This window comes from Gobio gobio (assembly GCF_949357685.1).
Source record: "Gobio gobio genome assembly, chromosome: 21".
In the NCBI taxonomy this organism is placed as follows: Eukaryota; Metazoa; Chordata; class Actinopteri; order Cypriniformes; family Gobionidae; genus Gobio; species Gobio gobio.
Genome location: NC_137117.1, coordinates 21,531,370 through 21,545,443, shown reverse-complemented (window position 1 = coordinate 21,545,443; position 14,074 = coordinate 21,531,370). Strand labels below are relative to the sequence as shown.

The 14,074-nt window shown below is 37.1% G+C and overlaps 1 protein-coding gene across 2 annotated transcripts in view; it reads left to right on the top strand.

Annotated features, from left to right (window-relative positions):
* l1cama (L1 cell adhesion molecule, paralog a) overlaps positions 1–14,074 on the top strand; it is a 78,690-nt gene that overhangs the window by 61,425 nt on the left and 3,191 nt on the right. Inside the window, exons 13-27 of one of the 2 annotated variants that reach the window (XM_079803155.1) lie at positions 167–326; positions 428–552; positions 731–832; positions 1,444–1,641; positions 1,871–1,941; positions 3,992–4,217; positions 4,394–4,509; positions 4,594–4,819; positions 4,895–5,017; positions 7,804–7,974; positions 11,988–12,101; positions 12,298–12,471; positions 13,588–13,719; positions 13,814–13,886; positions 13,987–13,998. In XM_079803155.1, the coding sequence (XP_079659281.1) occupies positions 167–326; positions 428–552; positions 731–832; positions 1,444–1,641; positions 1,871–1,941; positions 3,992–4,217; positions 4,394–4,509; positions 4,594–4,819; positions 4,895–5,017; positions 7,804–7,974; positions 11,988–12,101; positions 12,298–12,471; positions 13,588–13,719; positions 13,814–13,886; positions 13,987–13,998 (2,023 nt within the window). The remainder of the gene's footprint in view (positions 1–166; positions 327–427; positions 553–730; positions 833–1,443; positions 1,642–1,870; positions 1,942–3,991; positions 4,218–4,393; positions 4,510–4,593; positions 4,820–4,894; positions 5,018–7,803; positions 7,975–11,987; positions 12,102–12,297; positions 12,472–13,587; positions 13,720–13,813; positions 13,887–13,986; positions 13,999–14,074) is intronic. The other variant, XM_079803156.1, reaches the window with a different exon arrangement.

The following is a 14,074-nucleotide window of genomic DNA, read 5'->3' as shown; positions in this document are numbered from 1 at the left end:
ATAAGTTTAACCGGTTAAAAATAGGTAAAGAACAATACAATTAATTCAGGATATATATTATATATATCAAAAAATTTGAAGTAATACAAATATTTTTACTGAAACATATGGCAAGAAAAATACTGGTTAATATATATATATATTTTTTTTTTAACTTAAAATCAAGATAAGACAGTCATTGTGAAACCTCCGTTGGCTCTGCGAATTCAGCGGGGGAAGCCAGCTACCCTCACCTGCGAGTACCAGGTGGACTCCAGGCAGGACGCCCCTCAAGTCCAGTGGAGAAAGAACCGACAGAAGCTCACAGAGTCCTCTGATTCAGACAAGTATGCTTTTATACCTTCACTTCCCTCAAAATGCTGCAGAATGGTATAATTTGAACTGTATCACATGATTTCATGAACATTATTAACCATAAATATCTTAGGTACATGATAGATGAATCCACCCTCATAATACCTGATGTTGAAGAAGAGGATGAAGGGATATACACCTGTGAAGTCATTACCACTCTGGATATGGCAGAAGCGAGTGGCTCCATCACTATTGTTGGTAGGTAACTCTGGATCTAAATAGCTGTATGTGTGTTGTATGATAATGTGACCTACAAAAAGGACAAAAGGACATGTTTCGCTGTTGGCAGATTCAAGAAATAACCTTTAAAATCAGAGATGCCTTGTTTTTACTAGCATCTTACCCCTTGACCTCTTTGTCAACCCGCATTTCCCAGATCGACCAGACCCTCCAACCCAAATACAGATGACCGAACCTAAAGAACGCAGTGTCACTCTCAGCTGGACACCTGGAGATGATCACAACAGCCCTGTGCTAGGTACAGTTACAGTATTTTTTTTCTGCTTATGCAACACATACAGTTTAAGTGTATGCAGTCAATATTTGATGCATGTTCATTATTTGAAATGCTTATTGATTTTTCCCCCCTTTAAATGTCAAATGTTGTATAAATTGATAGTTGAACAAAGTATGATATTGCAGTTTTTTGTCAGACTCCTTAAACTCCAAACTCCTTAAAATATTGACTTGAGGTACACATTTTTCTTCTCTGATGTTGGTAAATAGTCACTTTGCACGCAGGTAAACAAATAAAATATTTTATTTAAAATTTTTAATTTCCTTTTTATTTGTTTTCATTTAGATTTAATTCATTATTAGCTTTTCATCAACTCATAAACCCCATTTTGGGTAACCATCATTTAAATGGCCTTTTAAAAAAAATCTTATACTTAAAAAGTGAGTTTTTGGTCAAAAAAAAAAAAAAAAAAAAAGGCTATTTGACTTCATATTTTGATTTTCATATTTTGATTCATACAAGCCTGTTTGAAGTGTCCAAATTCTTTGGGGGGGGGGGGGGGTAGTCTATATAAATCAGTGTCATTTCCTCCTGATTTATGTGTGTATATATACACGTGTTTATGTATCTAGAGTATTTGATTGAGTTCGAGGAGACAGGATCTGAAAGAAAGGAATGGGAGGAGCTAAGTCGTGTGTCAGGCAGCATACAGCGAACTACCCTTCCCTTGAAGCCCTTCATTTCTTACCGCTTCCGAATCATTGCCATCAATGACATCGGCAAAAGTGACCCGAGCAAGGAAACAGAGGCCTATTCCACACCAGCTGCTCGTAAGTAACACCGCATGTGTGTGTGTGTGTGTGTGTGAACGCTTCCATTGCCTTAAAAAGAAAATGCTTGTACCGCTACATTGTGATGCATTTGTTTTGTCTCTTGAATCATTGTAAGACACTTTGAATTTGTGTTTGTATCATCTCTCAGTGTGTGGCTGACGTGAGGTGACAGTTTTATTGCCATGTTAGAACATCTTGGCCCTAAATTATGATTTGTCCTCTACAGCTCCAGACAGCAACCCTGAAAGAGTGCACAGTGATTCCATCGACCCAGGCACACTTGTCATCACATGGAAGGTGCGCTGCACAATTCAGACCAAAAATGATTCTGTCTTAATGCATTCACCCTCATGTCGTTCCATGCCTGTATGATTTTTTTATTTTTTTATACATGGAACACAAAAGAAAGTGAACAGGAGCTTGGACTGTCAAGCTATAAAAGTCCATATGATGTATACGTGATATTGCAGTGTTGGCAAGTAACAAACCAAAAAAATATATAGACGGTACTAACTTCACTACACTTTTGGTAGCTCAAGTAGCTCACGTAACCAACTGTTTTTAAAATGTTTTAAAATTTAAGTATACACACACACGGCTATCTCTCTTAAGTAGCGTTGTCAGGTCTGATTTATTCTATTGTGTCTACATGTTCTAAATGGTCCTATCTCTCAAACACTATATTGCCAAAAGTTTTGGGATGCCTGCCTTTACATGCACATCAACTTTAATGACATCCCATTCTTAATCCGTAGGGTTTAATAGAGTTGGCCCACCCTTTGCAGCTTTAACAGCTTCAACTCTTCTGGGAAGGTTTTCCACAAGGTTTAGGAGTGTGTTTATGGGAATTTTTGACCATTCTCCTAGAAGGGCATTTGTGAGGTCAGACACTGATGTTGGACGAGAAGGCCTGACTCGCAGTCTCCGCTCTAATTCATTTCAGGTGTTCTATCGGGTTGAGCAGGCCAGTCAAGTTCCTCCATACCAAACTCGCTCATCCATGTCTTTATGGACCTTGCTTTGTGCACTGGTGCCCAGTCATGTTGGAATAGGACGGGGCCATCCCCAAACTCTTTCCACGAAGTTGGGAGCATGAAATTGTCCAAAATGTCTTGGTATGCTGAAGCATTAAGAGTTTCTTTCACTGGAACTAAGGGGCAAAGCCCAACCCCTGAAAAACAACCCCCACGCCATAATCCCCCATCCACCAAACTTGACATGACACAATGCAGTCAGTCAAGTACCGTTCTCCTGGCAACCGCCAAACCAAGACTCATCCATCGGATTGCCAGACAGAAAAGCATGATTCTGCTCTAGAGTCCAGTGGCTGTGTGCTTTACACTACTGCATCCGACACTTGGTGATGTAAGGCTTGGATGCAGAAGCTCTCTACGCACTGTTCTTGAGCTAATCTGAAGGTCACATAAAGTTTGGAGGTCTGTAGCTATTGATTATATAGCCTCAGCATGCACTGACCCCGCTCTGGGATTTTTCGTGGTCTACCTCTTCGTGGCTGAGTTACTGTTGTTCCCAATTGCTTCCACTTTGTTATAATACCACTAAAAGTTGGCCGTGGAATATTTAGTAGTGAGGAAATTTCACGAATGGATTTATTGCACAGGTGGCAACCAATCACGGTACCACGCTTGAATTCACTGAGCTCCTGAGAGCGACCCATTCTTTCACAAATGTTTGTAGAAGCAGTCTGCATGCCTTGGTGCTTGATTTTATTTATCTATTAATGATTTGGAGGGGTGTTCCAGTACTTTTGGCAATAGTGTATGTAGCACTGGAAAGTCTGATTAATTTAAAGGAATTGGTTCAAGTGAATCAATTAATCCTAAATGGTCCTCTCTCTCTCTTATGTGTAGTGTTAAAAAATACAAATTTATTGTAGTGAACCGGTTCATCTTAAACAATCCTCTCTCTCATAGTGTTAGAAAGACTGATTTATTCTAATGAATCGTTCATCTTAAACAGTCCTTTCTCTCATATGTAACGGTAAAAAAGTCTGACTCATTCTAGCAATTAGATTCATCTTAACCGGACATCTCTCTCATGTGTAGTGAAAATTCAGATTCATTCTAGTGAACTGGTTAATCTTAAATGGTCCTCTCTCTCATATATAGAGTATATGTAGTGTTAGAATTCTAGTGAATTCGTCATCTCTCTCTCATGTAATGTTGGAAAGTCTGATTCATTCTAGTGAATCAGTTCGTTCAGACAGTTCATGTTAACAAACGAATAAAAAGAGGAATCCCTGTACTTATTGCCAACATTCTGCCAAAATTCTCATTGTTCACCGAAAGATACATTTGATCTCAAGACTGAGTCTGTGTTCTTGCAGGAGTTGGACAGGCGTAGTTTCAACGGCCCAGATTTTCGCTACAAAGTGATGTGGAGGAAAGTTTTGGGCAGCGGTCCTTCCTGGCACACCAAATACATCACCTCTCCACCCTTCACTGTCACAGATGTGGGCAACTTCTCTGCCTTTGACATTAAAGTGCAAGCTGTTAATGAGATGGGAGACGGTCCAGAACCCAAATCCGCCATTGGATACTCTGGAGAGGACTGTGAGTTTGACATGTCTGATATTTTTTCTGCTATTCTGAGCCCTTTTTCCAGACATCTTCCTGTAAGGTTATACATCTCAAGTCACCCCAATTAAACAATGGTTTTAGTTTTATGTTAATCCTGAGACGGGCGTTTTAAAGGGAATTAAAATGTGGGTGCTCTTTCTCCCTGTCAGACCCTCTTGAGGCCCCTCTGGATGTGGGAGTGGCTCTGCTCAACAGCACTGCTATTGAAGTGACATGGGCGGCCATTAACAGAGAAACTGTGAGGGGCCGTCTGCAGGGTTACAAGGTAACATACTGTGCTGTATTAAGCTCAGCCAAAAATGTGAGATGTAAAATCTTTTCAACAAATTGTCTATCATCCGTCCTATAGATTTATCTGCTGCACTTTAGCCCAGAAAGCAGACACCTCAGACGGGAGCGTGTTAGGGAGGGGAAGCCGACAAACATCTCTATTGTGATGACGGACAGTAATGAGGAGAAGAAGATTCTGGGAGATCTGCAGCCCTACTCCCATTACGCACTGACTGTAAGTGTCTTAAACTATAAAGGAGAAGGACCCCAGTCTGAAGCCCTCATGTTCCACACTCCAGAAGGAGGTAAGAACGAGAGACAAAAAGTAAAAATACACGATGAAAGGTGAGTGCTTCAAATTCTGCCATTCTGTCATTCAGTTCCTGGTCCTCCATCATCTTTACTGCTGGAAAGCCCATCAGAGACAGAAATGACACTGCGTTGGACTCCGCCTATCCAGCCAAATGGAGTCCTGAATGGATACATATTACAGTATCAAGCAGGTGTGTCAACTAACAGCCTGATTCATTAGAAGCAGTTTGTTGAGGAGAGGGATTTTGCCTGTTATACAATACAAATCCCATTGAATTACATTGAAGGAAGGTAACAATCTGTGTTTAGACGCGCTTTTGACTTGGCCAGGTAAACAACAACCAAGCATCTAATTAGAACACCCTAGATATCACCTAGCAACGTCCTAGTAACCACCCAAGCAATTCTATAAAAGCTCTCAAAACACCTTGGCAACTGCATAGCAACACACTAAAAACCACTCAGAATATCCTATCAACACCCTAGAAAACACATAGAACACCCTAGAACATCCTATCAGCTGCATAGCAACTTCAAAATATCTCAAAATACCTTAGCAACTCCATACAGGGGCGGACTGGCCATCTGGCGTACCGGGCGTTTTCCCGGTGGGCCGCTGGACAATGTGGGCCAGCCCATTGCTACGTAAATATATGAAGAATAAATTATAGTAAAACTACGTAGCCTATATCCTTCCGTCAGCCCAGACGAATGGCCCGCGCAGCCCTCTTGAGGCAAAACTCCTTGCAAAGCTCAGTCCCAGTGTCTCAGTTGTGTAAAAGCGCTTGTCGATGTCAAAATGTTTGCGGTATCCAATCAAATTGAAGGAGGCGGGATTTACTGTGCACAGCAGCCGAGCAGCGCGGGCGGCACTTGAATGCGAGCTGAGGTAAATGTTAAACGACGGACATTAATTTCCAGGGATGTAAACTACTGCTGACCTTTTAGAATTAATCAGATTGTAATGCCTTTTACGTTATTCGTCACAGAATGACCAAAGAAACATTAGCGTAGGTGTCACAGTTTTCAGCATATCAGAGGGAATAATGTTTGTCTTTCTGTTTCCAGGCTTTCTTCAGTAATTTCACAATCATTTTCAAATTATTATATAATACTCAAAATATATTTCTGAAACGTAGGCTTAGCCTACACATACATCATGCTAAAACTGGCAACTTTCATATTCAAGCAGCCAATGGAAAGTGTCATATATGAAAATAAATATATAATTTGCTAGTTAGTTCACATGCATTATTTTACACACTGGTAATCAAAAGTTTGAAATAATTAAGACTTTTTAAAATGTTTTTGAAAGAAGAAGGCTGCATTTATTTGATCAAAAATACAGTAAAACCACAAATATTAAGAAATATTAATACAATTTCCAATAGGCCTAGTTGTTTTCTATGAGAATGTATTGTAAAATGTAATTTATTTCTGTAAAAGCTGACTTTTCAGCATAATTACTTCAGTAAGTGTCACATGATCCTTCAGAAATCATTTTAATATGCTTTAACTCTTTTCCACTATTTGAGCTCTATTCCATTAAATTACAGTTGTCTAGATACTGTAACCACTAGAAAGGGACCCTAAAACAGTCCACATTCTGCACTACATCCTAAGTCTTCTAGACCATAGCATTGTAAATGGTCTGATTTTATGGTAGGTATTGAACTTAATGATATTAAACTACAGTGTAAGAGAAATCAAAATTTGTATTTTTTTTAAAAAATACTATTTGCCATGTGCTACAGGAAAGACAAATAATAACCTGAAGAAGTAGCTATGCTAGTCATTCAGTATGATAAGCATTTCAATAAAACAATTAATATAATTCATATTTTTGTATAAATAGCTTTTGTGTTTAAAATTGCCCTGTGTATAATGAGCTGGTGGGTTTATGGTGAGGTGTGTTGCAAACCGGGTGTGATGGGCCGCTTTGTGCCAGAAAGTGTCTGAAACTTTCTGCCCAATATATATATATATATATGTGTATATATATGTGTATATATATGTGTGTATATATATGTGTATATATATATATATATATATATATATATATATATATATATATATATATATATATATATATATATATATATATATATATATATATATATATATATATATATATATATATATATATATATATATATATATACACACACACACATATATATACTGTTTGAACAACCACCCATAACATCTTAGCATTAGCTAACCATTCAGAACACCCTAGAAACCACCTAGAACACCCTATCAACTGCATAGCAACTAAAAAAAACTCTCAGAACACCTTTGGAACTGCGAAACAATGCAAAAAAATCAGATCATCTTAGCAACTGCATATCAACACAAAAAACATTCAGAATATCTTAGCAACTGCATAGAAATACACTAAAATACTCATAATACCTTAGCAATTGAATAGAAATGCACAAACATGTCCAGAAACCCTTTAGCAACTTAATAGCAACACTTTAAATACACACTAAAAGGTGCTTAAAATTTTAAAACAACTACTAAATATAGGCCCGGTTTCACACAGATAGGGCTTAGACTAAACCCGGATTATGCCTTAGTTTAATTAGGGCATTTAAAGGGATAGTTCACCCAAAAATTTAAATTCTGTCATCATTTACTAACCCTCAAGTTGTTCCAAACCTGTAAGAGTTTCTTTTTTCTGCTGAACACAAAATAAGATATTTTGAAGAATGTTTGCAACAAAACGTACGTTTCTAAATGTACATTAGAAAAAACATTACTGGTGTGCACTGTGCATCTAGAGACAAAACAATGGCACTGACATATTTTTTGACATATCTCAGATCAAGTTGCTTTCAGTTAAAACCGCTCTAACGTGAGTTTTAGTCTGTGACTAGACTTAAGCCTCGTCTGTGAAACCGGGGATAAAATCACTAATCGAAAACAATATTTTTTACACATTTGTTCTCTTTTTTTCCCCATTTCTCTGCAGTTGATAATGAAGACATTCCTATGCAGGTAGAAAAGATTAGTGACCACGCCAAGGATCACTTAACGTTGAAGCTGGACCCTCGCAGCCGTTACCGCTTCTACCTGCGGGGATACACGGCTGCTGGAGAAGGACTGCCCATCATCAGGGAGGGAGCTACCACACTGGATGGAGGTCCAACACTTTACCCATCACTGAATGATTTATCTGGACATACACTGTAAAAATAAAAGGTGCCTGGAGTAACCTTTTAGGGTTCTTCACTTTGCCACACCACCGGAACCGTCTGTAGATCCTCTAGGCACCCTTTCAAAAGAGGCGGTTCTCTGAGGAACCCTTCCTTTAGGAACCACCTTGCACCATTTCCCAACATAACCTCCCTACCCTCTCCATTCCCCCCTCCCTCTTTATTTACTATTAAATAAAATTGATCTATTTACATTAAATTTATAATGTTAATGTTAAAAATTATAATGTTAATGTTTATAATGACATATATAATGTTAATATTGTTATACATTAAGAGTTTACATCTTGGCAAAACTGCAAAAGATAAATATGACTTTTATCTTACAACTTAGATAACAAAATAGTACAATTAAAATCTACTACAATACAATGTACAATGCAGTCAATTGTAACATTTTCACTCTGGGAATATTCACACTGGGCATTTTAAGTAATTGATAAGCCTCAACACAACTGTAGGTAGCTTGATGCTCTCCTTCTGAATGCCCAACAGATACTGCAGAAAAGTCATTGTTTTAATTGGTTTCTTGTACTGTATGTTGAATAGGAAGTAGGCACTCATAGTGAGGCCTACACCCATGTTACATCAGCCAACAGTTCTTCACCATCAAGACTGCAATGCTGCTTTCACCAAATTGGTTTCCTGTAATCACCAAAGTTGGTGTGAGGTTCTGTGGAGGCTTTTGGTAGAAAAAAGAGGGGCTAAGATAAAATTTCATTTACAAAACCTTTACATTTATTCATTTTCCACATACATTTATCTAAAGTGACTTAACAATTAGGAACATCAAATGCAACTGGTCACAAAGCTAACAATATACATAATATACACGGCCATTTTGTTGTTGTAGTAGTGCCTTTTATGGTTGTGGAGCAGTTAATTGCACAAAATCTTGAGTAATAACTGGCATAATACTGGCAAAACTTTAAGCTGATTATTTGAATCATCAATGACCCAAAACATTTGCATATATACATTAAAAACTGACCTTGTTTATCACGTACAGTCCAGCAGGATCCTCATGCAACAGGTATGGCAATACAAGGATTCCTGCAATGACCATGAGGCCTAGAAATTTGAAGAAAATAACGGTTTAATAAACTACAGTATATATAAAAAAGCTTTCTGATGTTTCTCTGCAAAAGAGGTTCATAAAAGAAATGTAATTTGTCCCATGACTTTTGGTTAGAACAAAACGTACATATGATCAGTATAAGCACAATGCATTTTAACAATTAATATAAAAATATGAAAAATATAGTTATAGAATACACCTACAGTCACTGTGCACAACAAAAATTGGTACGAATTATATGTTGAATGCATGATTATGCTGAGTGTGAGGGTTCACAATCACAGAAAAACACAAATAGGGTGAATTCACATTGATTAGGACACTTTTTTTGCCTTTGAGAAAACTAGAAAAAAAGGTCCCAATCAACCTGCAGTGCACTCACCCTACAAAAACAGTTTACTAATATAAACTTTCATTGCTTATCTAATGTAAAGCAATACAAAATATTCACCTTTGTGTGCCTCTTCAGCATGTGACTGAAGTGCAGGGTTGTTCATAGCCAGTAGATTGTTAGCCACACCTCTTTTTTGTGCCTCAATCAGAAGTTTTTCTGCAGTGGTCCCAAATCCAGTCAAAATCCTTCTGTTCACATCAGTATTATATTTTGTTTTAATTTCTGAAAAAATCTGATTTGAAAAAAAGATTTTTGTAGAAAATACATTACCATAGATTTAGATGTCACTTGATATACATTTTAAAGCACATTATTGTTTTTTATTTCAATAAGATATGTCAATCTTAAAATTGTTGGTAAGCGCAAGGCAGGGTACTTAAAGGGATAGTTCACCCAAAAATGAAAATTAGCCCATCATTTACTCACCCTCAAGTCATCCAAGGTGAATATGACATTCTTCTTTCAGACGAATAAAATTAATATAAAAAAGAGTTATATTACAAAAGTCCAGGCTAATCCAAGCATTATTATAGCAGTAATAGTTGCCTGGTTTTGAAGTCCATAAAGAATGCATCTGTCCGTCAAATAACGTGCTCCACGCGGCTCTGGGGTGTTACTAAAGGCCTTCTGAAGCGAATCCATGCATTTGTGTGAGAAAAATATCCATATTTAACTTTATCAAGTAAAGTTTTGACAGACTGCCTTCCGTGTTCAATATATGTAATAAGTGTTGAAAGGTCCTCTGCCACTAACGCGACCAAAATTTTTCCACGGAAGGCGTTCGGCTGGAACTTTACTTGATACAGTTTTAAATGGTCTCACGGGTGTGGAACGGCATGAGGGTGAGTAATAAATGACATTATTTTCATTTTTGGGCATAATTTACTTACCCTCATGCCATCCCAGATGCATATGACATTCTTTTTTCCTTTGGAACAGAGATTTTAAGAAAAATACTCCATCTCTGTGAGTCCACACAAGTGGATAAGTCAAAAACAGGGGTGTAACGATACACCAATGCCACGGTTCGGTTCGGTTCGGTTCTGTTATACAAATAAGAAATGTTGGAAAGATGAAACTAAACCACCAGTAGGTGGCAGCATGTGACCGTCTTAATGAGTGAGTCATTGAGTCGATTCGTTCAAACGGCTGATTCATTCAAGAATTAGGCGGTCATTTACAAATAGGTTTTTGAATCTTTGATTCAACCAATTTGTTCAAATGCTGAATCATTTAGTAACACACGCTGTTGCTGTGAGATGCGTTACGGTTCTGCTGTGATATTTGTTTGGAACGATTTTCGCTGCTGAAATAGAACAAAAACAGTCCATATTGCATCTAAAATGTAAGTGACTTAATGTTAATTAATTGTTTATGGAACTGGCGTATGAAATCAGTGTAATTTTCAGTCGTGATGATATTCAGGAAAACAACACTCTTGTTAGTGTGATGTTGCTTAACTGTATCATATGATATAAATATAAAAACTACACAATTTTAACCGTGTAACGTTATGTTGGTTTGATTATCGTTACACACCCCTAGTCAAAAGCCAAAATGTTGGGCCAGTCAGCATGTGGACAGTGACGTGTCTTGTGTTGGCAAAGGGGCTAGCACTATTCCTGACAGAGACAGATAGTAACAAAGACATAAGCTAATGCAGGGAATATATCAATTCATAAATTAAACAAATAAAATCCATCAATATTTGACCAATGATTTATTCTACTTACTAAAGGGTTAGTTCACCCAGAAATGAAAATCAGCCCATGTTTTACTCACCCTCAAGCCATCCAAGGTGTAACTTATATGACTTTCTTCTTTCAGACGAATACAATTGTAACGTTAGTTATAATAAAATAAGGCCTGGCTAATCCAAGCTTTATAAATGGCAGCACAAAGAAGTGCATTCATCCATTATAAAAGTGCTCCACACGGCTCCAGGGGATAATAATGGCTTTCTGAATTAAATCGATGGGTTTGTGTAAGAAAAATATCCATATCTAACACGTTATAAAGTAACCTTTTCCTCAGAACTCCTGCTGGTAGTCGACCGTTAAAATGAGGGGCATGCGCAGTAGTCCAAAGTCCGTGCGCCCAAATGATGACGCAGTTCTTAACGTCATACATTTAGCAATTTATTTATATTTACATTTTTATTTGATGTGCATTTAAATGATGACTGAATCTGTTTTTGTGCAAGTGAGATGAATAAATGCATGCTCACATTTAGTCTACAATAGCCATCATGTTCTCTCGACATATGGGGACAGAATAGGTGTCAGTCAATAAATGGGAACACATTAACTTGCGTTACTTATTTGAAAAACGTTTAATATGTTACCCCCAACACTGGACTTGATCACAGCCAATCAGAACATATTTGATTTATTTTGGAACAAATGAATTTGTTTAACAAACCATCATCAGATTTAAGGGTGACTTGTTTTGTTTCTGTGTGTGAACAGGTCCCCCCTCCGACATTAGCTTATCGATTGGAGAGACATCAGTCAACCTGACCTGGGTGTCGAAAGAAAGACAGAGGAACGTGGGATTCCTTATTCGTTACCTGAGAAAGGATGGTACGTGCCGTATAGACAGGATGTGATTGAGAATGATTGAACACAAGCTAATTTATCTAATAGAAAATCAGGAAGTAGCAGCTTTATTACCAGCTTTCTTAGTTACTTAGTTAGTGCCTGTACCTTTTAGAAACTTGAGAGAGAATACGAATGAGTGAGTTTTTATTTATATTGTATTGTATTGTGTTCTGTCCAGGAAAAAGCAAATGGAAGCACTCTGAAAAAGTAAACAGCTCTCAGTCTTTCTACACGCTGCAGGGGCTCCAGCCCGGATCCCATTATGACCTATGGATTGCCTTAGGAGACGAGACTATCTGGAAGGATGATATCCAGACAGCTGGAACAAGTAATCACAAAACAGCTGGAACAAGTAATCACAAAACAGCCCTGAATTGTGTTCCCCTAATTTTTGTTAATAAATTGCACTGATGTGCTATTTATGCGCAGGCCACAGAAGAGCTTTCATGAACACCACATTTGAAGATCGGTTTTATATTTGGGCTGGAAAATGGAGTGTAGAGGATGTTTTCTTGTAACCTTGATGGGATAGTTCATAGTTTTCCAAAAATGAATACTGTCTTCATTTACTCTTTACCCTCATCTTGTTCCAAATCTGTATGCTGTCATTTATTTATGTATTTTTTTAATTTAACAGAAAATTTGTGTAATATTTTCCATTAAGTAATTTTCATAGTATTTTTCAAGCTTTAAACATCATAAAAGTAAAATCAAATGTGTAAAAATCAATGTGGCTCAGAATATAGTGTGATTTGGAGCTTGACAGACACGGTCACTGAGAGTATTCTTCAAAATGTTGTCCACGTTTTTTGTTCATTGAAAAAAAGCTAAAGCCATATAAACTACCATTCAAAAATTTGGGGTCAGTAGGTTATTTATAATTGAATATAATTGTAATAATTTTTTCATGTTTCTGAAAAAAAAAGTATCTTAAAAAGGCTGCATTTATTTCAACAAAAATGAATTAAAAGAGTAATATTGTGAAATGCTATTAAACTGTAACAACAACTATTTTCTATTTGAATGTATTTTAAAATGTTAATTATTCCTGTGATGGCAAAGCTGAATTTCCAACATCGTTACTATCATCTATCCTACATACTATCCTTAATATCATCATCAATGTTGAAAAGTTGTAAGTGCTGCTTAATATTTTTATGGAAACCCTACATTTTGTTTTCTTCATGTACATTTTGATTATTTCACTAATATAAAGTTCAAAAGAACAGCATTTATTTGAAATAGAAAATAATTGTTACATTATAAATGTCTTTAGTGTCATATTTGATCCATTAAATGTGTCCTTGCTGAATAAAAGTATTCATTAAAAGTAATAAAGAAAAAATCTTACTGACCCCAAGCAGTAGTGTAAATGATCACAGCATTTCTATTTTTGGGTGAACTATCTCTTTAATATCAAACAAAAGTGTCAGGAAATTCATTACAGTATTTCCCCCTTTTGCTTAAGGTGTCATGGAAAAACGTGGTGGATTTGTGACTGAAATCTGGTTCATCGGACTCATCAGCGCCCTTGTACTGTTGCTGCTGGTACTGCTCATTCTGTGTTTCATAAAACGAAACAAAGGTGGAAAATACTCAGGTAAAATACACTCGCAACATCATTCAAATCTATTTCACCATCTAATTAGTACTAACAAATGCGGAAATATCCCTGCATTTTGTTCTCCTTACAGTTAAAGAGAAAGAAGAGGGCCAGATAGATTCTGAAGCTCGGCCGATAAATAATGAGGCTTTTGGAGAGTACAGGTGTGGTGGAGTTTGTCAGACAGATTATTGCAGAAACTTCCTTTCCCTGTTTCTTATGTTCTTTCTTTCTCTCCTAAATGCTCTTCCCAATGATTTACAGATCTCTTGAGAGGTATGCTTTGCGGTGGCATTGGTTTTTGCATGCGTGGCTTTCTCAATACTTTCCCTTGCATGCACAGTGTGCCATT